Source organism: Macrobrachium nipponense, chromosome 23 (assembly GCF_015104395.2).
Source record: "Macrobrachium nipponense isolate FS-2020 chromosome 23, ASM1510439v2, whole genome shotgun sequence".
In the NCBI taxonomy this organism is placed as follows: Eukaryota; Metazoa; Arthropoda; class Malacostraca; order Decapoda; family Palaemonidae; genus Macrobrachium; species Macrobrachium nipponense.
This window is the reverse complement of record NC_061090.1, coordinates 25,617,987-25,643,674: the sequence shown is the minus strand read 5'-3', so window position 1 is coordinate 25,643,674 and position 25,688 is coordinate 25,617,987. Positions and strand designations below refer to the sequence as shown.

The 25,688-nt window shown below is 38.4% G+C and overlaps 1 protein-coding gene across 2 annotated transcripts in view; it reads left to right on the top strand.

The window, feature by feature from the left end:
* LOC135199538 (multiple epidermal growth factor-like domains protein 6) overlaps positions 1-25,688 on the top strand; it is a 99,123-nt gene that overhangs the window by 45,516 nt on the left and 27,919 nt on the right. For both annotated transcript variants that reach the window (XM_064227699.1, XM_064227692.1), the window contains exons 16-27: positions 2,105-2,236; positions 12,015-12,146; positions 12,508-12,639; positions 15,264-15,395; positions 15,560-15,688; positions 16,075-16,206; positions 17,166-17,291; positions 18,721-18,852; positions 19,016-19,144; positions 19,522-19,653; positions 20,599-20,724; positions 21,562-21,693. In XM_064227699.1, the coding sequence (XP_064083769.1) occupies positions 2,105-2,236; positions 12,015-12,146; positions 12,508-12,639; positions 15,264-15,395; positions 15,560-15,688; positions 16,075-16,206; positions 17,166-17,291; positions 18,721-18,852; positions 19,016-19,144; positions 19,522-19,653; positions 20,599-20,724; positions 21,562-21,693 (1,566 nt within the window). The remainder of the gene's footprint in view (positions 1-2,104; positions 2,237-12,014; positions 12,147-12,507; positions 12,640-15,263; positions 15,396-15,559; positions 15,689-16,074; positions 16,207-17,165; positions 17,292-18,720; positions 18,853-19,015; positions 19,145-19,521; positions 19,654-20,598; positions 20,725-21,561; positions 21,694-25,688) is intronic.

Sequence of the window (25,688 nt, the reverse complement as noted above, 5' to 3'; positions counted from 1 at the left end):
ATCTCAGTGACCTGAAAAACTATGGATTAGACACTGATATCTGTATTTTTTGGTTAGTTTTACGTCCCCACCTTCCCGCCCCTTTTTACACCCCCTTCCTACTGGGACTAACCTTGCTCTTCAAGGGCTTTGGGAATGTCACTATTCATCTAAGCAACTGCAAAAACTAGGATTATACACTAATATCTGTCATTTTTGTTCATTTTTACATCATGCCTATTCCCACCCCTTTCTCAAACCCCTTCTATTGGGGCTGAACTTGGATTTAAAGGCTATCAGGAGTGTCACTATTCATCTCAGTGACCTCTAAAATTATGGATTGGACACTAATATCTGTAGTTTTTGGTAATCTTTACATTTCACCCCCAAGAAACTCAACATCGACTTCACCCCATATTACCCAGATAGCCACAGACTGAAGTCATCAGCCAAGTTCCTAGAAGCCCTATGAGCAACACCCACTAGAGGATGCATCGCTTCAATGGATGTGGAGTCCCTGTTTACCAATGTTCTGTTGATGAGACCATGCAAATGATCTTGGACAGAGTTTACAGGGGCCCTGACACTCCATCCTTGAATATTAAAGAGCATGCCCTTCAAGCCCTGCTGGAATTCTGTGCCAAGAAGGTCCCCTTTGCTGACTGTCACCACCACATGTACACCTAGATCGACGGGGTGGCGATGGCATCTCCCCTTGAGACCCCTTCGCCAATTTATATATGGGAACTGTAGAACAGAGGGTCTTCCAGAATTCCACAAAACTGTGGATATACGTATGCTACATTGATGATACCTTCGTCTGTGCTGACTCCCAGGATGAGATAGAACAGCTGCTATGTGCATTCCACGACCACAGTTGCCTACACTTCCTTGACGTCCTTGTCGACCAGCAAGATATCTGATTCAGAATGAGGGTGTACATGAAGCCAATGAACATGGGAATGTGCATTACCAAAGAGAGCGAGTGCCCTGAGTGGTATAACCACTCCACCATCAGTGCCTTTGTCATGAGGGCCCTCTCACTGCTTCTCCTGGAATGACACACTGCGAGTTGGAGTGCGCGGCCCAGGTCCTCGGCAACAAAGGACACACCAATTGTGTTGTTGATGAATTGATAAGGAAGAATATAGAAACCTGGTACTACCAGGAACCCTGCCCAACATTTCAGAGCCCACCAAGCTTTTCTACAATGGGCACTTACATTGGAGGTACAAGGAGGACGAGTAAGCCATCAAAATCATCATTGTGCATAATGTCAGCCTCAACGATCCAGACAAAAAGATTAATCTTGTAATACTATAAAGCCTGGTGATGAGAAGTAACCATGTGGGCCCCTGCAGGATCCATTGAAGAAGACGAATGTGCTCTACTGATACACATACCCTCTCTGAGGATGCCTTGCTAAATACATTGATATGATCTCCATGCATTTCTCCCAGCATATCTCCTGCCATGCCCAAGATGGAGCCATATATAATCACACCAGGACTACCTATAACACATGAATAAAAATAAATTATATTATTCCTAATATCGAGATCACAGACCAGACTACACATCCCTAACATATGCACCTCCTGGAAGCCCTCCATATAGGAAAGGAGAAACTTAATTTGAACATTACTCAGGAAACGTTTCTCTCCCCCACCACAGCCTGGAGCTGATTTGCACCTACGGAATAATACCAGCACTGACTACGACCCCTGCTTGACCTGGACCTGAGACCTTATGATGTTAATACCAGTATACCTGAATGACACCAGAATCATGCTTTAATAAAAGATCACCTTCAGCATTTTTTTAGATTCTTTTTTTCATATTTTTTCTAGAATATCCTAAGATGAATATTGGCCAGTTACTCAGAAACATCGCTGAGCCAGAGAAGCAGATGATGAGAAAAATAGAATAAACAATATATAAAATCAACTCGCTTAATCCTGCCATTCCATTTAACAATAATAATAACAATTATTATTATTATTACATTATTATATTATTATTATTATTATTATTATTATTATTATTATTATTATTATTATTATTATTATTATTATTATTTATTAATAACTATCAATGAATTCTATATTTTTTCTTTATTGTACAGAATGCACGAAAAATCCTACATGTGCCCAAATGAATGGATATTGTGCCAAGGGCCAGTGCGATAACAAAGATGAACAGCAAATTCCAGGGGGATGTGATGGACCTGGGTGTAAATGCTGTGTCTCTAACACAGGTTTGTTTTTTTGCAATTTTTGTTGTATAATTTAATAGTTGGGGTAGAGTCTCTCTCTCTCTCTCTCTCTCTCTCTCTCTCTCTCTCTCTAAGTACACTGATAAACTAAAAAAGCACTAATAGTCAGTAAAAGTCTCAAGATTACATAAAGGATTGCTACCACAACAGACCTAGACATGAAAAAGCTGATTCAAGCGTAAGATAATATATAAATGAGAAATAGCTGTCTTTAATCCCATCACTACCAAAAGAAGCAGGTTGACTGCTTACTGGCACTAAGGAAAAGGAAGACCTGCTTCATTGAGCTTTTGAAGCTAAGCAATCAGCTGAGGATGTCCCTCTCCCTCATACCTACTATCCTGAACCTCTAACAAAATCTGCATTTCACTCTAGGAACATTAAGAATATTCTTCATAAACTTGATAGCTGCAGTGCAAATAATGACGGTTTCTTCTTTTTGTTCTTTAAAACACATTGCTATTGAGTTGTCTCCCAAGGTTAATCAAATCTATAGATTTTCTTATGTTGACGGTTTTTTGCTTATGAGCTCAAATTTAGTAATAACAGTACTCATTCTAAAGAATGGCTTATCTGCAGACTGCTGTAACTACAGGCCGTTTTCTATTCTCCCCATGCTTTTTAAATTTGCATATAATTTTATACATTTAGTAACTAATCCCCGGGTGTTGCCTGGGTAATCTCTGAATGACAACCAATAAATCTCTCTCTCTCTCTCTCTCTCTCTCTCTCTCTCTCTCTCTCTCTCTCTCTCTCTCTCTCTCTCTCTCTCTCTCTCTCTCTCCTGGTAAGATAGTTGCTCTAGTTACATTGCCCAGTATCTTTTATATTACACATTTCACAGTTTCTCGCTACCCATTCCTGTTGGGGCTGAACTTGAACTTAAAGAGCATTGGGATAGTGTCTATTTATCCCAGGGACCTTAAAAAATCTGGATTAGTCTTTGATATTTGTAGTTTTCAGTAATTTTTAAATGTTACCACCTTCCCACCGCTTCTCACAACCCCATACCTATCACGGCTGAACTTGGACTTGAAGGGCAGTGAGTGTCACTATTCATCTCAGTGACCTAAAAACTATGGATTAGACACTGTGGCGGGATAACAAGCTAAAAAACAAGCTGGCAAAATCCCCCCCCATATTAACCTAATCACTCTAGCTGCCAAATCCACCCCAGTCACACTTTCTTCTTTACACCACAAAATACACGCAGGACAATTGACCTACACCTATACAAAAACAAAAAACAAACACAAAACACATGTACTTACCAACTCCAGATATTCCAGGGCTATCCTGTGCTGTCCGCCGGTCGAGGTCACAGAAATACCAACAACAACAACCAAGAATCACAACCCACAACCCAATAACACAACAACCAAGGACTACAACACAACAACCAAGGACTACAACACAACAACCAAGGACCACAACAACACAACAACAACCATGGAACACAACCACAACTCAACAACACAGCAACCAACCAAGGAACATAACCACAACCTAACAACACAACAACCAACCAAGGAACACAACATCACATATAACAACAAAACACAACAAAAGACCACTGCACAAACAACACAAAAAATCACAACAGCACAGGCACAACAACTCTAAGCAAAAACACTAACTTAACAACAACTAAACAACAACAAAACAAAATACAAAACTCAACCAATTTCCAATGCCTTCAATAGACTCCTCCAACACTACTGTGTGTCACCAGCTCTCACCAAAGACTGACTGAAAACTCACTCAAAACACAGAACTCTAACAGCAAACAGCCCAGAACTCACCAACAGCCAATACAGTCGTTAACCATCCAACCACCAATTACTCTCTCTCTCTCTCTCTCTCTCTCTCTCTCACACACACACACAGACGTTGGCAAATGGAACTCCATAACTCCTCCATATTTCCTCCCCTGTTACATTTGACAACATCTCCTTTCACTCACAACACCCACACTAAATAGCCTTCTGCAACACCAACGGATGCTCAGACGCAGGTCCCCTGGCTCTTGTTTGAGGGCCCTCATACACACTCTCAGTTACACTGCCATCAACTTCTCCCAGACCACTTCCAGTCAGACTACCATTACTATCTCTCTCACTACCATCCTCCCAAATCCCATTCACTATCTCATCTACCCCTTCCAACTCTTGTCTGAATATCTCTCGTAACTCTGCCACCAATTCACTTACCTCCTTTACACTCATACCAAACTTCCGAAGAGACTCATTCATACTGCCAACTACATCCTTAACACCTGATTCCCTTCCCGATGAAACTTCACTAAACCCTGACAATTCAAACCCACACACGCTACATGCATCATTCCTCCCCTCAAAGTCATCTATATTGCATGCCTTATCCACCATTTTTACCCTAACACTAACTCCTTTATCATGCAGCTCACGTTTCTCCCTTTCATTCCCTTTCCTTACCTTCTTCCGCTTTCTTCCATACTCAATCATCACTAACTGCCGATCTTCCAGACCCATTTGCCTACCGATGCTCGGCTCACATTTATTCACCCTCAACCACTCACTCATCGCATTCTCCCGAACATAATGTCGCATACTAGAGGACCCACCCAACTGAATCCCCTTTTCACTTAGTTTCCCGAATTCCCAGCCTGACTCATCCTCTTTCGTCTACACACTCTCGCCACGTGACCTTCCAATTCACATTCAACACACTTCGCACGCTGTGCTTTACACATCCTAGCATAATGGCCGTTCTTCCCGCAGTTGCCGCAAACCACGTTCATACGGGTACCCCGACATCCACTAGCTATGTGCCCTACCTGTCCACACTTGTAACATTTAATATCCCTACCTTTCTTACACTCGCTCACCAAATGCCCCGTTTGCCCACGCCCGAAGCAAGCTCCTAACGCCCACCGACATTCATTCTTCCTGTGTCCTGGCTTACCACATCTATAACACTGATCTCCTCGCTCACGACTAACTGACCCTACTCTTCCAACACTCGCACTCCTATCTCCTTTGAGGCTAACTACACTCACATTACTTGCCCTAACGCTCCTATCTACCACTCGCTCTGCCATTCGCCTCGGCCCTTCAAAACTGCCTCCCTATATCTTTTAAATTCTGGTACAACCTCAGATACCTCAGTCCTAACACTAACACTTCTACTCTCTTTCATACACCTATCTAACTCGTAATCCTCAACTATCTCCAAAATGTCATTCCACGTCAACCTTTCATTCGTCCATCACATTTTCTCCTTACGTTTCACATTTATAAACTCATATACGCTCTCCGGTACAGTTGCCAGCAACTTTCGCACTAACTCCTTACACTCATTTATCCCTTCATCCTCAAACTTTTTTCTAGCTAATGTTTCTAACCTACAGACATACATTGACAACGACTCACCAACATACATTCTTACTTCTTCAAAATCTTGCTTTCTCCTATATCTAACACTACTCTTTATCCTCTTTGCCTGTTCTACAATCCCAGCGTTTACACTCTCATACGGCACATTTCCTACACTCATCATTGCCCCATACATTCTCAACAAAAATCCAGTCAAAAAGCTACCTAACTCCCTTGCCCAGACTCTCTTGTTATCCCCATACTTAGCTCACAATACCTCTCATATTCTTTAAAAAAGTCCCCTATGTCCCAACTACCATATTCCTCGTATTGTGCACATCAGGGTACCTCTCTCATATACACAGCCTTTCGTACTTCCCGCTCACTCTCACTCTCACTTTCACTACTTCCATTCTGACACCTCTTTCCCTCTTCCGAATACAGAGAATCCACTTCCATACTCACGTCCATACCCCTGACTACACTCTTTTTACCCTTCTTCTTTTTACCTACCTGTTTCCACTCACCGCTATCCAAATCACTCTCAGCCCTTTCCGCAATGTATTCTGTCCTAGTCTCATCCTGTTCATCACCCTTACTAACCTTCTTTCCCTTAGTCTTCTTCTTTTCCTCAGCCCCCTTCTTATTCTTGTCCTCAGGTTAATCCTTACCCTGTGTCTTCCCCTTCTTTCCCTTACCTATCACAAACAAATCACCTTCGTCACTCATACTCTCATCCACTCGCTCTTTCACTTTCTTTACCACTCCTGGCCCATCACAAGACCCAGTAGGCCTATCTACTACTCCCCAAATTTTTCATCCATTTTCTCAACCATTCACTCTTCCACTCCTTTCACCTTTTCTTTCATTTCCACTTTCGCACTCCTTAGCATTCCTCTCATTTCCTCTAACTCGCTCTTCAGCTCCTCACACTCTACCCTCAACCTCTCATTCTCCACTTCCAACCTGCCCTTAGCTTCCCTCGCCAACCGTAACTCCTCCTTCAGCCTCTCTATCTCCTTAAACCCTTCCATCCTCACTTTCTCCACCAATCACACAACTCAATACCCCAATTGCCCTGCAGCTGCCGAACCAACAGTCTCTGTTCGGGCGCCAAAAAATAATGTGGCGGGATAACAAGCTAAAAAACAAGCTGGCAAAATCCCCCCACATTAACCTAATTACTCTAGCTGCCAAATCCACCCCAGTCACACTTTCTTCTTTACACAACAAAATACATGCAGGACAATTGACCTACACCTATACAAATACAAAAAACAAACACAAAACACATGTACTTACCAACTCCAGATATTCCAGGGCTATCCTGTGCTGTCCGCTGGTCGAGGTCACAGAAATACCAACAACAACAACCAAGAATCACAACCCACAACCCAATAACACAACAACCAAGGACTACAACACAACAACTAAGGACCACAACAACACAACAACAACCATGGAACACAACCACAACTCAACAACACAGCAACCAACCAAGGAACATAACCACAACCTAACAACACAACAACCAAGGAACACAACCTCACATATAACAACAAAACACAACAAAAGACCACTGCACAAACAACACAAAAAATCACAACAGCACAGGCACAACAACTCTAAGCAAAAACACTAACTTAACAACAACTAAACAACAACAAAACAAAACACAAAACTCAACCAATTTCCAATGCCTTCAATAGACTCCTCCAACACTACTGTGTGTCACCAGCTCTCACCAAAGACTGACTGAAAACTCACTCAAAACACAGAACTCTAACAGCAAACAGCACAGAACTCACCAACAGCCAATACAGTCGTTAACCATCCAACCACCAATTACTCTCTCTCTCTCTCTCATTCACACACACACAGATGCACACACACTCACACAGACGTTGTCAAATGGAACTCCATAACTCCTCCAAAACACTAATATCTGTATTTTTTGGTTATTTTTACATGTCCCCACTTTCCCACCCCTTTTTACACCCCCTCCTATTGAGGTTAAACTTGCACTTCAAAGGCTTTCGGAGTGTCACTATTCATCTCAGCAACCTCTAAAACTATGGATTAGACACTAATATCTGTAGTTTTTGGTAATTTTTACATTTCACCCCCATGAAACTCAACACCATCCATCTTCACCCCTTATTACCCGGATAACCACAGACTGAAGTCATCAGCTGAGTTCTTAGAAGCCCTATGAGTAACACTCACCAGAGGATGCACTGCTTCAATGGATGTGAAGTCTCTGTTTACACACGTCCCCATTGATGATACATTTAATGATCTTGGACAGAGTTTACAGGGACCCTGACACTCCATCCTTGAATATTCCTGAGCATGCCCTTCAAGCCCAGCTGGAAATCTGTACCAAGAAGGTCCTCTTTGCTGACCATCACAACCACATGTACACTTAAATCGACGGGGTGGAGATGGCATCTCCCTTTGGAGACCTTTTCGTCAATTTGTACATGGGTACTGTCGAACAGGGTCTTCCAGAATTCCACAAAACCAAGGATGTACGTTCGCTACATTGACGATACCTCTGCACAGACTCCTAGGATGAGATAGAACAGCTGTGACATGCAATCCACGACCAAAGCGTCCTCACACTCACAACAGAACCTTGTGAAGACCGCCGCCTCCCCTTCCTTGACGTCCTTGTCGAGCAACAAGATATCCGATTCAGCATGAAGGTGTGCATGAAGCTGATGAGCCTGATAATGTGCATTAACACAGAGAGTGAGTGCCCTGTGAGATATAATTGCTCCACCATCAGAGCCTTTGTCAGGAGGGCTGTCTCACTGCTCCTCCTGGAATGACGCACTATGACTTGGAGTCCGCGGTCCAGGTCCTTGTCGACAAAGGACACACTAATCGTGTTGCTGATGAATTGACAAGGAAGAATATGGAAGCCTGGTACCACCAGGAACCCTGCCCAACATTCCAGAGCCCATCAAGCTTTTCTACATGGGGCACTTACATTGGAGGTACAAGGAGGATGAAAAAGCCCTCAAAAACATCAGTGTGCATGATGTCAGCCTCAACGATCCAGACAAAAAGATTAATCTTGTAATATATTATAAAACTAAGGAGACATACAGCCTGGTGATAAGGAACAACCATTCATGCCCCTGCAGGATCCCTTGAAGAAGACAAGTGTGTTCTTCCAATACACATGCCTCATCTGAGGATACCTTGTCAAATACATCAGTATGACCTCTGTTTCTTAAAGTGAATCTCCTGCCATGCCCAAGATGGAGTCATATTCAATCATACCAGGACTGCCTATAACAAACGAATAAAAAGAAATATATTATTCCTAATATCAATATCACAGACCAAACAACAGATCCCAAACATCTGCGCCTCCTGGAAGCCCTCCCACAGAAGAGAGAATACATTAATCTGACCAACTATGTACCTACCACCAAACAAGACATAATTCTACTTATGGGACTCAATTGCCATTTCTCTACCCAACCAAGGCCCATGGAGAAACGCCTTAAGATCGAGTACCTGCTGGCCACCACACACAAGCATGAAGATCAAGGCACCATACATACTATGGGCACCCTGCAGCCCCTCCCGACGCCCTCACAGAACGCAGTGATTACAAGTGATGTGCTTGACAGGCGCCTGAAGGAAGCAGCCAAAGAACTCCGAGCTAAAGAGGATGTCACCAACTGTCGGGCCAATAAAATCACTGCATTTGTACTCATTCACACTGAAGAATTCACTCTGGAATGTAAGGAGTCAAAATCGTATTCAATTTCTTCACAAGCTGGTACGTAGGGGTGGGAATTTCTCTGAAATTTGCTGCTGTCTGCTAGTATCTCATCCACAAGTTGGATGAGATACTAGCAGACAGCAGCAAATTTCAGAGAATCACATAGAACCCAGTAGATGACATTAAACAGGAGGCTAATAGGATTATTGAGACTGTCAATGCAGCTTCCAATGCCCTTCACTTGCTGCCAATCGTAGGGGACTACAACCTTGGCTACACATACAGGAATGTTAAAACCCATCAACCAGGGAACCCGTTACGCCCCATTATTAACTAAATTCCCACCCCTACGTACCAGCTTGTGAAGAAATTGAATACGATTTTGACTCCTTACATTCCAGATGACCACAGTTTGAAGTCCTCCGCCGAGTTTATAGAAGCCCTGAAAATGACACCCCCCAGAGGAATTATTGCATTATCGGACATGGAGTCCCTCTTCACAAACGTTCCCCTGGATGAAACTCCAGATAATTCTGGATCGTGTATATAGAGATGACTCCACACTCCCATTAAACATCCCTGAACATACCCTCGGAAAGCTCCTTGAGAGTACAAAAAAGGCCTTATGTACACACAAAAAGATGGTGTAGCGATGGGTTCTTCCCTTGGAGTACTTTTTGCGAACTTCTACATGGGTGCTGTGGAACATCGGGTATTCACCACCATCGAGAAACTGTCTATGTACATCCGTTGTATTAATGACACCTTCATAAGCGCCAACATGGTCGAAGAAATAGAGCACCTGCGACAAGCCTTTCACAACCACAGCAGACTCAACACCATTGAATATTGACATGACTGTCGCCTTCCCTTCCTTGATGTCCTCGTCGGGCAACGAGAGGAGCGGTTTGTAACACAAGTGTATACAAACCCTACAAACCTGGGATGTGCCTGAACAGCAAGAGCGAGTTCCAGAGAGATATAAGTGCACTGTGATCAGCACCTTCATCACGAGAGATCTCTCACACTGCTCTGCTTGGATGGACGCACACACTGAATTAGTGTGTGCTGCCTAGGTTTTAATTAACAATGGGTATTCCAACTGGGACATCACAAAATGCATTAGAAGAAATATCGATAAATGGTATCAGCAGGAGCCTCGCCCTGCCACCCTTGAAGACGTTATTCTCCTTTACAAGGGAGTATTTCACAAGAAATACAAAGAGGACGAATGAGTGCTTCGCAACATCATAGAAAGGAAAGTCTCCCCTATGGACCCTGCAAAAAAGGTTAAACTGATGAATTACTACAAAAGCAAGAAGAGCAGTGGCCTGATCATGAAAAACAATCCAACCCCCATGTTGCAGGACCCTCTCAAGAAAACTAACATTGTCTACCAATAAAAATGCTCTGTCCGGAAATGCCCAAGGACCTACATTTGTAAGACAACTATGGATTTTCCAAGAGGATATCCTGCCACGCTCAGGAAGGCACCATCCATAATCATGCTAAAAACACCCATAATATCAGGATAACCCAAAAGGACATAATTCCTAATATTGGAATTATTGATAAGGCAGCAAACCACCGTCACCTCCACCTCCTGGAGGCACTACACATCAGAAAGTAGAGACCCAACCTTAACACTACACAAGAGACTTCCCTCCCGACAGTGGCGTGTAGGGCGCCATCTGCCAGCACCCCAGAGCCGATCGAATTGACCAATCAGGCGGTGCCCCCATCTACTGGCAATAACCTTCCCAATACTACCCTCCCAGTCACCAGCATCTGCACGCAAAGATCAGTGCAAGCATCCACCTCTGGGAGACGGCTTGACTCGGGGACTTAATCCCGTTCTACCAATGAAAATTCAGCTCTCACAAGACAGAGCACCCGGGACACTATAAATACCATCGAACGACCCCATTCCAATCAGTTCAAGCACACCCTTCCTTGAAAATGAACCGAACATACAGTTCAAAATGGTTGAATTCAGGTATGCCCTTAGACAACGAGAACAAATCCTGATTTTCAGGCTACAATTTGCAAACTCTACGGCGACCATACGCCACTTTTAGTTATCATATGAATAAATTAATATTTTGAGAAGACATTGACCAGAATATGAACATCGACCATATATTAGCAAATATCAGCCCTGATGAGAGGAAAATAATAAGAAGAATTGAAAATACCATATATAAAATCAATTCCACTGATGCTGCCATCCTCTTTAACAAAACATGTTTGAGAGAGTCTCCTACCTTCAAATAATAATATTCTTTCCAGCTGGTTCCCATTTTTATATGGGGTCGCAGTTTCGGTTGAGCCATTTCCATCTACTTCTATCCTGTGCTTCTGCCCCATCAATTCCCTTTTCATGTAAGTCCCCTCTCACACAGTCCTTCCATCTCTTTCTTGGTCTCCCTCTTCTTCTTCTTTGAACCTCCATCCCCATAGTATGTCTCCCAGAGTGGTCCTCATCTCTCCTCAACAGGTGTCTATACCATCTCAGCCTCCCCTACTGCACTTTCTTTGATATTTCCACCAACTTAGTTGACCCACTTAACCTTAAAAAAATTAATTAATAAATAAATAAAATAATAATAATAATATTTTTTATTAATAACTATTAATGTATTCTATATCCTTTTTTATTGTACAGACTGCTTCAGTCACCCTATATGTCACAAAAATGGGGGATATTGTACAAAGGGCCAGTGCGATAACAAAGATGAACAGCAAATTCCAGGGGGATGTGATGGACCTAGGTGTAAATGCTGTATCCCTAACACAGGTTTGTTTATTCATAATTTTTGTTGTGTAATTCAATAGTTCATGTAGAATCTCTCTCTCTTCTAAGCACACTGTGCAGATAAAGAAGTAAAAAGTCTCTCAATATCTCAAGATTAAGAAAAAATATGCTCTCGTCATAGTACTAAATATAAAAAAAAGCTGATGCAAATCAGAAAGAATGTCGATATGGGAAAAAGAAACGAAAGAAAGAGACAAATTGCATAATAATAATAATTATGATAGTATATTAATCCTTTGCTAAGCTACGGAGGAGGGGGTTGTTATCCTAGTAAAGTATTCATATGAACTAAGTAAATTAAGTCACAAATGTTAGTGAACTCTAATTATTCCCTATTTCACAGTATGCACCATGACACCTACATGTGCCCAAATGAATGGATATTGTGCTAAGGGCCCGTGCAATAGTAATGATGAACAGCAAATTCCAGGGGGATGCGACGGACCTGGGTGTAAATGCTGTGTCTCTACAAAAGGTTAGTTTTGTGCTGTTTAACCAAACAATGTAAGCTGAGTTTTTATCTTTGCTCTCTCTCTCCTCTCTCTCTCTCTCTCTTCTCTCTTTTCTCTTCTCTCTCTTCCTTTTAACTGCACTGAAAAAGTAAAAAAGCTGGAAGTCAGTAAAAAAAAAATAGATTAACGGCAGATTTCGTGATGGAATGAGAGAAGGGAAATGTTGCCAAGAAAATTTGGAATTCAGATGCAGGAAAACAGCGAAGAATAAAAAACTATTTGCAGAAGGGATAGTATTCATATATCTAAACAGTGGTTAAGCTACTAAAAATATAGAAGACAAACTATATAATACGTAAAGAGATATTATGAATCAAATGTTGTGTCCCTAAAAATAGTTCGTTTTTTCTTCTTTTTTTGCCAAGTTTCTGATGGGGACTTCAACAGAATAGCTTGAGTTACATCCTTGCCATCTTTCTCTTACTCTTGAATTCTTCTTATTTCTTATGAGAAGACTGAGAAAATGAAGAAAAGCTAGAAAAGTCATTAATAAAATGATGGCTGAGAAAAGGAATGATCTCAAGATGCAGCTGGAGAAAAAGGGAGAGGATGCAAGCACAATAGAGAATGTAGATAGGAGAAATAGCAATGCCACAAAAAGCTAGTTGCAATAGGGATAACAGTAAAACACCACACAGTAATGGAGCTTCAGACGAGGTTGGAGGTGCAAGTAACTGCTGCATATATTCCTGAAAACTACCGACAAAAATTAACGAATTGAATAGGTGATGTCGAAGAACAAAAATATTTTAGTAGAAACTGGTATGGGATTACACAGTTGACATAAGGCAGGAAGCAAATTGAGGACAGCACCTAATGGGCTGAGAATGAAAGGGAGAAAGGTATTGTACCAAGTAACCTTTTTCCAGTGCTATTGCAGAAGGGCACCTATCTCATTTGTGGGACTTTGTAGTCACAGGAAAGCTTAGTTTTACAACTATAAGTAAATATACGAGGAAAGTCAAAACTATGAAAGTGTTAAGAGGAATTCAGAAAATCCAAGCTAATAAGTGTGATTAGTAACATTACAGCAGAGTAGGAAAAAAAACACCAACAAAGGGATACTTGTAGAGATGCTCTCTCTCTCTCTCTCTCTCTCTCTCTCTCTCTCTCTCTCTCTCTCTCTCTCTCAAAACAAGTCTGATTCTAAACAAATATTTTAATACAACTGGGAAAAAAGGTATGGCAAGTTTCAAAAGAACTTTGCTTCTTTAATTTGAAACCAACTGTTCCTTCAGCTACATTACTATTATTTTCCCATCTGGAGGTAATATACATTTGGTCACTTTAGTGCTAATAATTATTTAGAATGTTTTTAGTGTTTCATATTAAGAAAGCAATACAAAATTCTTAAAACATATTAAATAACTATGGCCACATCCAATTCTGTGTTAGCTATATCTTAAGTCTGATAAATGTTCGATCTCGACAATTTGTGATGAGACACCCAGCTGCACGCAAGGAGGTGGTAACTGTTGCCATGAGTTTGTTGCTGGGGAAACAATGATTCCATATGGATGTTCTGGAACAAACTGTATGCATTGGGCTATAGATAAAGGTTAGTTTACGTTTCATTCCTATGCATAACTGACTCTCTAGATACTTTCAATTATTAGTTTAAATAAACAAGGAGCAGCGGTTTTAACCTTTTCAAGAATATTTCGTTTTATTAACACAAACCTTTGTTCAAGATATAACCATACTTGGTCCAAAATAAACAAATGTATTGCCTCTGTAGAAGCTTAGAGATCATACTCTGAAGTAGATCCAGAATCTCATATTTCTGTCATAATTTAAGTTTGTATGAAAGCTCAGATTTCAACCGAAGAATCTGCATCCAATTAAAGAAAGGACTTTAAGCCTCGGCCAAAGGCAGTGGGTCTGCATATAGCATTTGTATATAGCCAAGTGTTTTGCTAGGCAGTATGGCAACAGAAATACGGAACAGCTTGCAGATGGGATGACTTCAACAGATGCCATGTCTCAAGACTACTAACATCGTGAATCTGATCTGAAAGTGGAGAAAGTATTGATAGCAAGATGTCTGGGTGAAATTTCCCACCTGTACAACATAGGAACGCCAGTAAAATTATCCAGAATAGTCAACAGAACAGGAGATCGCCTGATAATGCACACTAGAAGTTAATTGGAACAGTGGAATGGAACACTACGAGAATAGTCAAGCAATTCTAGTAAGTTGTAGAACACAAAAATAGTGTCCAAACAATTCCAGTAAGTTGTAGAACACCAGAGTATGAACAAGGTTATGATGACACACCAAAGACAGTCAGCAGAATGGGAAAGAACAGTCAACTGAATGACTGCATACTTGAAGAATTGCATAATTAGTGGAACTTAAGATAGTGTCCATAAAATGGATAGAAAGCAAGTTTAATGGACTATAGAACAAGCAATATATTCATTGTCAACTAAGTGTCAGGGAAATGCAGGTGTGCACATTTTCCACTAGTATCTCTACAAATCAATTTAATTCCCTCTGTACACCATTAAAGGAGTAATTATGTCTATACTTTCCATGATGATACAGTTATTTTATCCAGAACATCTGTTCTTCTTAAATGTACAGGATGCACCTTGCTGAACATATGCTTCCAAAAAGGAGGATACTGCAGCAAGAGCCAGTGTGATCATGATACAGAAACTGAGCTTGCCAATGGATGTGATGGTCCAGGATGTAAATGCTGTATTCGTAAAGCAGGTTTGTTTGATGAGACAAAGTTCTGAAGAATAGAAGCCAATAAGCAGTTCTGTAATAACACGACAGATTTGAAATGTTTAATATGAAAAACTAATGAAATGTTAAAACCTAAACTCTAGTTATAGTGTTTGTCTGTAATAGTAAATGAAGAAAATCTTCCGCAGTTTGTCAAGAGTTAGACCGATGTACAATGAGAGGAGGTCAGTGTACCAGTCTCTTCTGTCTTGAGAATGAAAAAGAGGTTCCACACGGATGTTCTTCTAATAACTGCGTTTGTTGCGCTCCTCTGAATGGTTAGTTTCTTGATGTATTTACATGTGTAACTGATTTTCTGCAGACCTGCACTTTGAAATATATTCCATTGGTATAAAAAAGGAAGCAGACTCAGAATAAACCACTTGCTAGGAATAAGGAATACCCGGATTACTTTATACATTTAAGCGAACAAACAAAATTATCATGGTTACCACATTTTAAAGCACATTTCTGGCTTAACCTAATTAGAGTATCATCGAATATAAATTTTTTTTCCAAAATGTTTTGAACTCTTGATAACTGCAAAACTTGCATAACATCTATACTATGCAATTAGGCTGCGTCATTAATACAAGGGGTTATATATAAATACTGCTGGTTACATTTTGACTGAATATAAAATTAAAATTGTTTCATTCTGCAGGATGCAATGAGTTAAGTATTTGCAACCAGGGTGGAGGATATTGCAGCAGGAGCCAATGTGACCACTTCACAGAATATGAAATCCCCGGGGGATGTGATGGCCCCGGTTGCAAATGTTGCGCTCCTAAAACAGGTTTGTGAAACTGCCCAATTCTGTTACAATAAAATACAGTATTGTACAACAAGATGATGTTTAGGTGAAAAGTGTGTGTGTGTGTGTGTGTGATGACGGCTGAGAAAAAGGAATAATCTCAAGAGGTAGCTGACATTAATCTAGCTTCAGAAGAGGTTGGAGGTGCAAGTAACTGCTGCATATATTCCTGGAAACTACCGACAAAAATTAACGAATTGAATAGGTGATGTCGAAGAACAAAAATATTTTAGTAGAAACTGGTATGGGATTACACAGTTGACATAAGGCAGGAAGCAAATTGAGGACAGCACCTAATGGGCTGAGAATGAAAGGGAGAAAGGTATTGTATCAAGTAACCTTTTTCCAGTGCTATTGCAGAAGGGCACCTATCTTATTTGGGGGACTTCGTAATCACAGGCAAGCTTAGTTTTTCAACCGAGTAAATGCACGAGGAAAGTCAAAACTATGAAAGTGAAAGATGAAGTCACAAAATCCGAACTAAAGACTGTGATTAGTTCCATTACAGCAGAGTAGGACAAAAAAAAAAAAAAACACCAACAAAGGGATACTTGTAGGAATGCTACCTAAGAGTCATATGTACTAATTCTCTTTCAGTAGAGTAATGCTACATTTCTAAAATAGGTTTATTGATCGGGGAGCTTCATAAAATTAAGTCAGCCATATTTTAATACTAATGGGAAAAAAGTATGGCAAGTTTCAAAAGAACGTTGTGTCTAATTTGAAACCAAGTGGTCCTTTGGTTACATTACTAGTATTTTCCCTTACTGGAGATAATATAATTTTGGTCACTTCAGTGTTAACAATTGTTTTGAATGTTTTTGGTGTTTCATATAAAGAGAGCAACACAAAATTCTTAAAACATTATATTAAATCATTATGGCCACATCCAATTCTGTGTTAGCTATATCTTAAGTCTGATAAATGATCGATCTCGACAGTTTGTGATGAGACACCCAGTTGCACGCAAGGAGGCGGTAACTGTCGCCATGAGTGTATTGTAGGGGAAATAATGATTCCATATGGATGTTCTGGAACAAACTGTATGTGTTGTGCTCCAGATAAAGGTTAGTTTACATGTTTTATTCTTATGCATAACTGGCTTTCTAGATACTTTCAATTATCAGTATTAAACATGTAAGAGGGGTTTTAACCTTTTCAAGAATATTTCATTTTATTAACACAAACTTTTGTTCAAGATATAACCATACCTGGTCCAAACTATATAAATGTAATGCTTCTGTAGAAGGATAAGGATCATCCTCTGAAGTAGATTCAGAATCTCACATTTCTGTAATAATTCAACTTTGTATGGAAAGCTCAGCTTTAAACCGATGAATCTGCACCCAATTAAAGAAAGGAATTTAGACCTTGGCCGAAGGCAGTGATTCTGTCATTATGAAGCAACTTTCTTTTCTGTATATAGCATTTGTATATGGCCAAGTATTTAGCTAGGCAGTATGGCAACAGAAATACAGAACAGCTTGCAGATGGGATGACGTCATCAGATGCCATGCCTCAAGACTACTAGCATGGTGAACCTGATCTAAAAGCGGACAAAGTATTGATAGCAAGGTAGTTCTGGGTAAATTTTTCCACTTGTACAACAAAGGAACACCAGTAAAATGATACAGAATAGGCAACAAAACAGGAGATTGCCTGATAATGCACAACAAAAATTAACTGGAACAGTGGAACACTCCGAAAATAGTGTCCAAGCAAGTCCAGTAAGTTGTAGAACACAAAAATAGTGTCCAAGCAATTCCAGTAAGTTGTAGAACACAAAAATAGTGTCCAAGCAATTCCAGTAAGTTGTAGAACACAAAAATAGTGTCCAAGCAATTCCAGTAAGTTGTAGAACACAAAAATAGTGTCCAAGCAAGTCCAGTAAGTTGTAGAACACGAAAATAGTGTCCAAGCAATTCCAGTAAGTTGTAGAACACACAAATAGTGTCCAAGCAATTCCAGTAAGTTGTAGAACACAAAAATAGTGTCCAAGCAATTCCAGTAAGTTGTAGAACACAAAAATAGTGTCCAAGCAATTCCAATAAGTTGCATGCTACGTAATTAGTGTCTAAGATATTCCAGTAAGTTGCAGAACACGAAAATAGTGTCCAAGCAATTCCAGTAAGTTGTAAAAGAGCAGAGTATGAACAAGGTTATGATGACACACAAAGACAGTCAGCAGAATGGGAAAGAACAGTCAACTGAATGACTGCATATTTGAAGAATTGCAGAATGTCAAAACTGGTATTAAGTGGTACTTAAAGTGCTGTCCCGTTAAATGGATAGAAAGCAAGTTTAATGGACTATAGAACAAACAATATATTCATTTTCAACTGAGTGTCAGGGAATACAGGTGTACACATTTTCCACTAGTATCTCTACAAATCAATTTAACTCCCTCTGTACACCATTAAAGGAGTAATAATGTCTATACTTCCCATGATGATACAGTTATTTTATCCAGAACATCTGTTCTTCTTAAATGTACAGGATGCACCTTGCTGAACACATGCTTCCAAAAAGGAGGATACTGCAGCAAGAGCCAGTGTGATCATGATACAGAAACTGAGCTTGCCAATGGATGTGATGGTCCAGGATGTAAATGCTGTATTCGTAAAGCAGGTTTGTTTGATGAGACAAAGTTCTGAAGAATAGAAGCCAATAAGCAGTTCTGTAATAACACGACAGATTTGAAATGTTTAATATGGAAAACTAATGAAATATTAAAACCTAAACTCTAGTTATAGTGTTTGTCATAATAGTAAATGAAGAAAACCTTCCGCAGTTTGTCAAGAGTTAGACCGATGTACAATGAGAGGAGGTCAATGTACCAGTCTCTTCTGTCTTGAGAACGAAAAAGAGGTTCCACACGGATGTTCTTCTAATAACTGTGTTTGTTGCGCTCCTCCAAATGGTTAGTTTCTTGATGTATTTACATGTGTAACTGATTTTCTACAGAACTGAACTTTGAAATGTATTCCATTGGTACAAAAAAGGAAGCAGACTCGGAATTAACCACTTGCTAGGAATACCCGGATTACTTTATACATATAAGTGAACAAACAAAATTATCATGGTTTCCACATTTTAAAACATATTTCTGGCTTAATCTATTTGGACTATTATTGAATATAAATTTCTTTCCCAAACATTTTGAACTCTTGATAACTGCAAAACATGCATAATATCTAAATGGAATTAGGCTGCGTAATCTATATAAGTGGTTATACATAAACACAGCTAGTTAAATTTTGACTTTGAATACAAAGTTAAAATTGTTTCATTCTGCAGGATGCAATGAGTTAAGTATTTGCAACCAGGGTGGAGGATATTGCAGCAGGAGCCAATGTGATCACTTCACAGAATCTGAAATCCCTGGGGGATGTGATGGCCCCGGTTGCAAATGCTGCACTCCTAAAACAGGTTTGTGAAACTGCCAAATTCTGTTACAATAAAATGCAATACAGTACTATTGACAATTCTCTCTCCTCGACAATTGAATTTCTCTTCAGGGCTTTGCGAGAGGGTTGAAAGTTAAAGGATTTGAATTATCAACAAGATAATGTCTTGATGGAAAATGTGTGTGTGTGTGTGTCTGTGTGTCCGTGTGTATGTGTGTGTGTGTAGTGTGTGTGATGGCAGCTGAGAAAAGGAATGATCTCAAGATGAAGCTGGAAAAAAAGGAAGAGGATGCAAGCACAATAGAGAATGTAGATAGGAGAAATAGCAATGACACAAGAAGCTAGTTGCGATAGGGATAACAGTAAAACACCACACAGTAATGGAGCTTTAGATGAGGTTGGAGGTGCAAGTAACTGTTGCATATATTCCTGGAAACTAACAACCAAAGTTAAAAAAATTGAGTGGTTGATGTCGAAAAAGTCACAAAATCCAAGTGTGATTAGTTACATTACATCAGAGTAGGACAAAAAAAAAAACACACCAACAAAGGGATACTTGTAGGAATGCTACCCAAGAGTCATATGTACTAATTCTTCTTCAGTACAGTACTGCTACATTTCTCAAGTAAGTTTATTGATTGGGGAGTTTCAATAGAAAAGCCAAAGTATTAAGTCAGAGTTGCCCTCTCTCTCCCTCTCTCTCAAAACAAGTCTTCTAAACAAATATTTTAATACTACTGGGAAAAAAATATGGCAAGTTCCAAAAGAATTTTGCTCTTTAATTTGAAATAAACTATTCCTTTAGCTACATTACTAGTATTTCCCCCTCTGGAGGTAATATACTTTTGGTAACTTTAGTGTTAATAATTGTTTTGAATGTGTTTGGTGTTTCATAAATATTATGGCCACATCCAATTCTGTGTTAGCTATATTAAAATTAAATCTGATAAATGATCGATCTTGACAGTTTGTGATGAGACACCCAGCTGCACGCAAGGAGGTGGTAACTGTCGCCATGAGTGTATTGCAGGGGAAATAATGATTCCATATGGATGTTCTGGAACAAACTGTATGTGTTGTGCTCCAGATAAAGGTTAGTTTACATGTTTTATTCTTATGCATAACTGGCTTTCTAGATACTTTCAATTATTAGTATTAAACAAGAAAGAGCGGTTTTAACCTTTTCAAGAATATTTAGTTTTATCAACAAACCTTTGTTCAAGATACAACCTCACTTGGCCCAAAGTAAACAAATGTAATACTTCTGTAGAAGGTTAGAGGATCATCCTCTGAAGTATATTAAGAATCTCACATTTCTGTCATAATTCAACTTTGTATGAAAGCTCAGATTTCAATCGATGAATCTGCATCCAATTAAAGAAAGGATTCTGTCATTACGAAGCAATTTCCTTTTCTGCATATGACATTTGTATATAGCCATATCTTTAGCTAGTCAGTATGGCAACAGAAATACAGAATAGCTTGTAGATTGGGATGATTTCAACAGATGCCATGCCTCAAGACTACTAGCATGGTGAACCTAATCTAAAAGCGGACAAAATATTGATAGTATTGTAGTTCTGAGTGAATTTTCCCACCTGTACAACAAAGGAACACCAATAAAATTTTCCAGAATAGTCAACAGAACAGAGATCGCCTGATAATACACAATATAAATTAACCGGATTACTATATACATTTAAGTGAACAAACAAAATTATCATGGTTTCCACTGTTTAAAACACATTTCTGACTTAATCTATAATCGAATATAAATCTTTTTCCAAACATTTTAAACTGTTAATAACTGCAAAACTTGAATAACATCTATATGCAATTAGGCTGCGTAATCAATATAAGTAGTTATAGATAAACACTGCTAGTTAAATTTTGACTTTGAATACAAAGTTAAAATTGTTTCATTCTGCAGGATGCAATGAGTTAAGTATTTGCAACCAGGGTGGTGGATATTGCAGCAGGCGTCAATGTGACCACTTCACAGAATATGAAATCCCCGGGGGATGTGATGGCCCCGGTTGCAAATGCTGCGCTCCTAAAAAAGGTTTGTGAAACTGCCTAATTCTGTTACAGTAAAATGCAATACAGTATTGACAAATCTCTCTCCTTGACAATTAAATTTCTCTTCAGGCTTTGCAAGAGGGTTGAAAGTTAAGGCTTTGCAAGAGGGTTGAAAGTTAAAGAATTTGATAGATCAACAAGATAATGTCTAGGCGAAAAGTATATGTCTGTTTGACAATATATATAAAATATATAAACATAGATAAATAAATAAATAAATATATATATATATATATATATATATATATATATATATTATATATATATATATATATATATATGTGTGTGTGTGTGTGTATGTATGTATAACTAATTCACGAAGACATGGAACATGATGTGTGTATAAAGGCAAATGTCACGAAGGAAAAGTAAAACAAGAGAGTAGCTGCTAGGCCTTTCGACACACTGTCCTTGACTAGCAGGTTGATGAAATATATAAAAATAAGGGTACAAGAAAGTTCGTATAATTGACAGATGACAAACAGATATGTCATCCGTCAATTATACAAGCTTTCTTGGACCATTACTTTTATAGTTTTCATCAGTCCACTAATTAAGGACCGTGTTGAAAGGCCTAGGAAACAACTACATTGTTTCACTTTTTCTTTGTGACATTTGCTTTTATATATATATATAGCATATATATATATATATATATATCTATATATATATAAATAATAATTATTAATATATATATATATATATATATGTATATATATATACAGTGGTCCCCCGTATTCGTGGGGGATGCATACCAGACCCCCTGTGAATAGTTGGAACCGCTATTAAAACACTCAAAACAGCCTATTTTATTACTTAAAACTCAAGAAAAACCCACTAAATATTTTATACTTGGTTTTTTTAATAGTTATATCACAAAAAGTGCATTTTATGATGAAATTGATAAAACAACACCAGGAATTTCTGGATATTTCTCATAGAAAAATACTGCCAATAGGTAAATTTTCCGCAAATAATGCGGGGAGATGTTCCAGAGAGAAATTCGCGAATGTGTGAGCCCATGAATCCGGAGAACGCGTATATACATACACTATATACAATAATAGATGCTGTACCTGGCGTTGCTTGTGATAAACCCCTATAGGATGGATTATGCAATCACTGTCACAATAAGTAATCACTTGGGATCCTGTCGAGCCAAAAATTTTTTTGAAAAATCTGTAGAGAAGTGGCTCTACAATTTTGGATTGACTAATACCTTTCTGGGGGGGAGTCTACTGTCACAATTTGGCGGGCATAGTTTTCTTAGTGTGGGGACGTGCATTAATTGAACAAGAGTAGACAAACAAACATTTGCCTTATATATATATTATATAATATATAATATATATATTATATATATTTATAATATAATATAGATATATGTGTGTGTGTGTGTGTGTGTGTAAATATATTATATATATATATTATATATATATATCATATACATATATATATTTTATAATATATATATATATATATATATATGTATATATATATATATATATATATATATATATATATATATATATATATATGATATAGATAGATAGATAGATAGATAAAGAGTTGAGGGCAGTGGAAACAGAGTGGTGCATAAAATCATCTTTATTTGTGCCGACATTGCAAGACAACTAGTCTCATTTTCAAGGCTGCAATAAAAGAACAAACATTGTCAGCAAAAGTAAATTTACACAGAAAACTTCAATAAAACACAAACACATTTTGAATATATGGATAAATTTAGCATTGCTGGAAGTAGCAACCTATAGGGAAGAGAGGGGGCAGCGACTGGAATGCAGTTGAAAAGCAAAGAGACCAGTCACGACAGGTACAAAGCGATGGAGGGGCTTTAGGCACTCAACAATTGAACTGAATGTTTAGCTAATAATTAGCGATTCCGGAGCAACTGAGTGCTAGCTTGGAAGAGCCCCCAGTAATGATTTTAAATTTATCATATTCGATGTTGTTGCCACATTTTTCGGCATGCTCTCTGATATCCAAAAATTTTGGCTTCTTTGCTTTCCACTTATCTGCCTTCCAGTCACCCTCCTCATCCCCCCGCCCCCCTCCTCTATAGGTTGGTACCACCAGCAACGCTCAATTTACCCTCGTGTACAAATGTTTTTGTCTGTTAAAGAGGTTTTCTGTGTAATTTATGTGTACTGAAGTTACAATGTTTGCTCTTATATTGCAGCGTTGAAAATGAGACAAGTTGTTTTGAAGTGTAGGCACAAATAATGATTTTTTATACCATGTTTCCACACCCCTCATTTCTTGATCTGACTGATTAGTTATCCTGCTGTATCCTTATATATATATATATATATATATATATATATATATATATATATATATATTATATATATGTGTGTGTGTGTGTGTGTGTGTGTGTGTGTGTGTGTGTGTGTGTGTGTTTACATTTCCAAGTTAACTTTTGAGTCATAGATTATATTATTTTCACTGCATTTTTAAATCATGCAGTATTATAAGGAATCACTTTGGATGCTTAAATGTAATAAAGAAAATAAAATTCTGATTCAAGCAACATTCGAAATTTAGTATTTTTTCCATGGTTTGAAAGTTGCGAATTTGGAGAGAATTTCCCAGGAGCAGTTTCTGGCATTGGAAATTCATAAAGCAAACAATACGCACCGCTATCTTTTGACAAAAATATACTAACAGAAACTGAGAAACATAGAAAATGGAAATTCATCACAGACTGAGTTAAATCGGAAAGATGGTAATAAGCAGAGTATTTTGTGAGTATGAACAAGTATTCTAGCAATTGTGGGATATTATATATATATATATATATATATATAAATAATATATATATATAATATATATATATAATATATATATATATATATGTATATATATATATATATATATATATATATCATATATAGTGTAACACGAAAAGCATCTGTGAAACTCCACTACTCATGCCTTTTCCGTGCTTTGTCCTCCCACAAATTCCCAATCATCGCTATCATCCTTTCTCACATCTCTCATCAAACATGTCTGGGTGTTCCTACTCATCTCCCTCTCATAATTATCTTATCTACATATGAAACTCCCTTCTGGTAGCATTTCTCAATCTATCCTGCCATCTGACTCCACATATTCTGCCTACAGCAGAGTTTTTTCAATGTCACTGTCTAAAGTCATGTTACTAAACCGGGCAATGGTTCAAATCCTGCCTGGGGCAAAGCACCTATCAATTATAATTCCCCTTGGGTGCAAGTTACTCCCAAAGTATAGTGATTTGGATATTAAATTGCCTTTGTACTTAATAGTTGTGAGCATAAAAAGCTCTTTAATCTTTATTTTTTGTCCTTTTAACATTAATGCCACAACACTCTTGGTTAATAAAGTTTTTTCTCTTTTGCACCCTTCCTTTAATGATCCTCTAGAGAAAATATTTTAAGAATAATTGCTTTCCAACCTGGCTATTTTGTAAAACTGTTTATGCACTTGTAGATAAAATAAGATGGCTTCAACCAATCCCAGTATGACCTTTCATGTCTCATTACTGTTTATGAACAATGACAACTGGACGGAATAAATTATTTTGAACAATTCCCCAAGTCTAGGTCTCAAACTCATAAATCCTTTGGTTTTGGGGCTGATGCTCAATAATAAAAATTCACTCCCTCTTCTAATGCGTTCATCAGCAGTTTACTTGTCCGAAGTGTAATCTCAGTAATTATGGGAGATCCACAAACTGATTAATGAAGGTTGGTATGAATTCCCATCTAGGAATCGGCCACAGAACTGGGAAAATAGTGAAAGACCTAGAATCCAGTATAGTTGATAAAACGCACTCTCTCTCTCTCAGAAATGTATGAGTCCTTTACAACTGCTGAAAGAATGATGACTTTAAATATATATACGTATAAAATATATATATATATATATATATATATATATATATATATATTATATATATAATTAGTTAGTCATTTTTGGCAT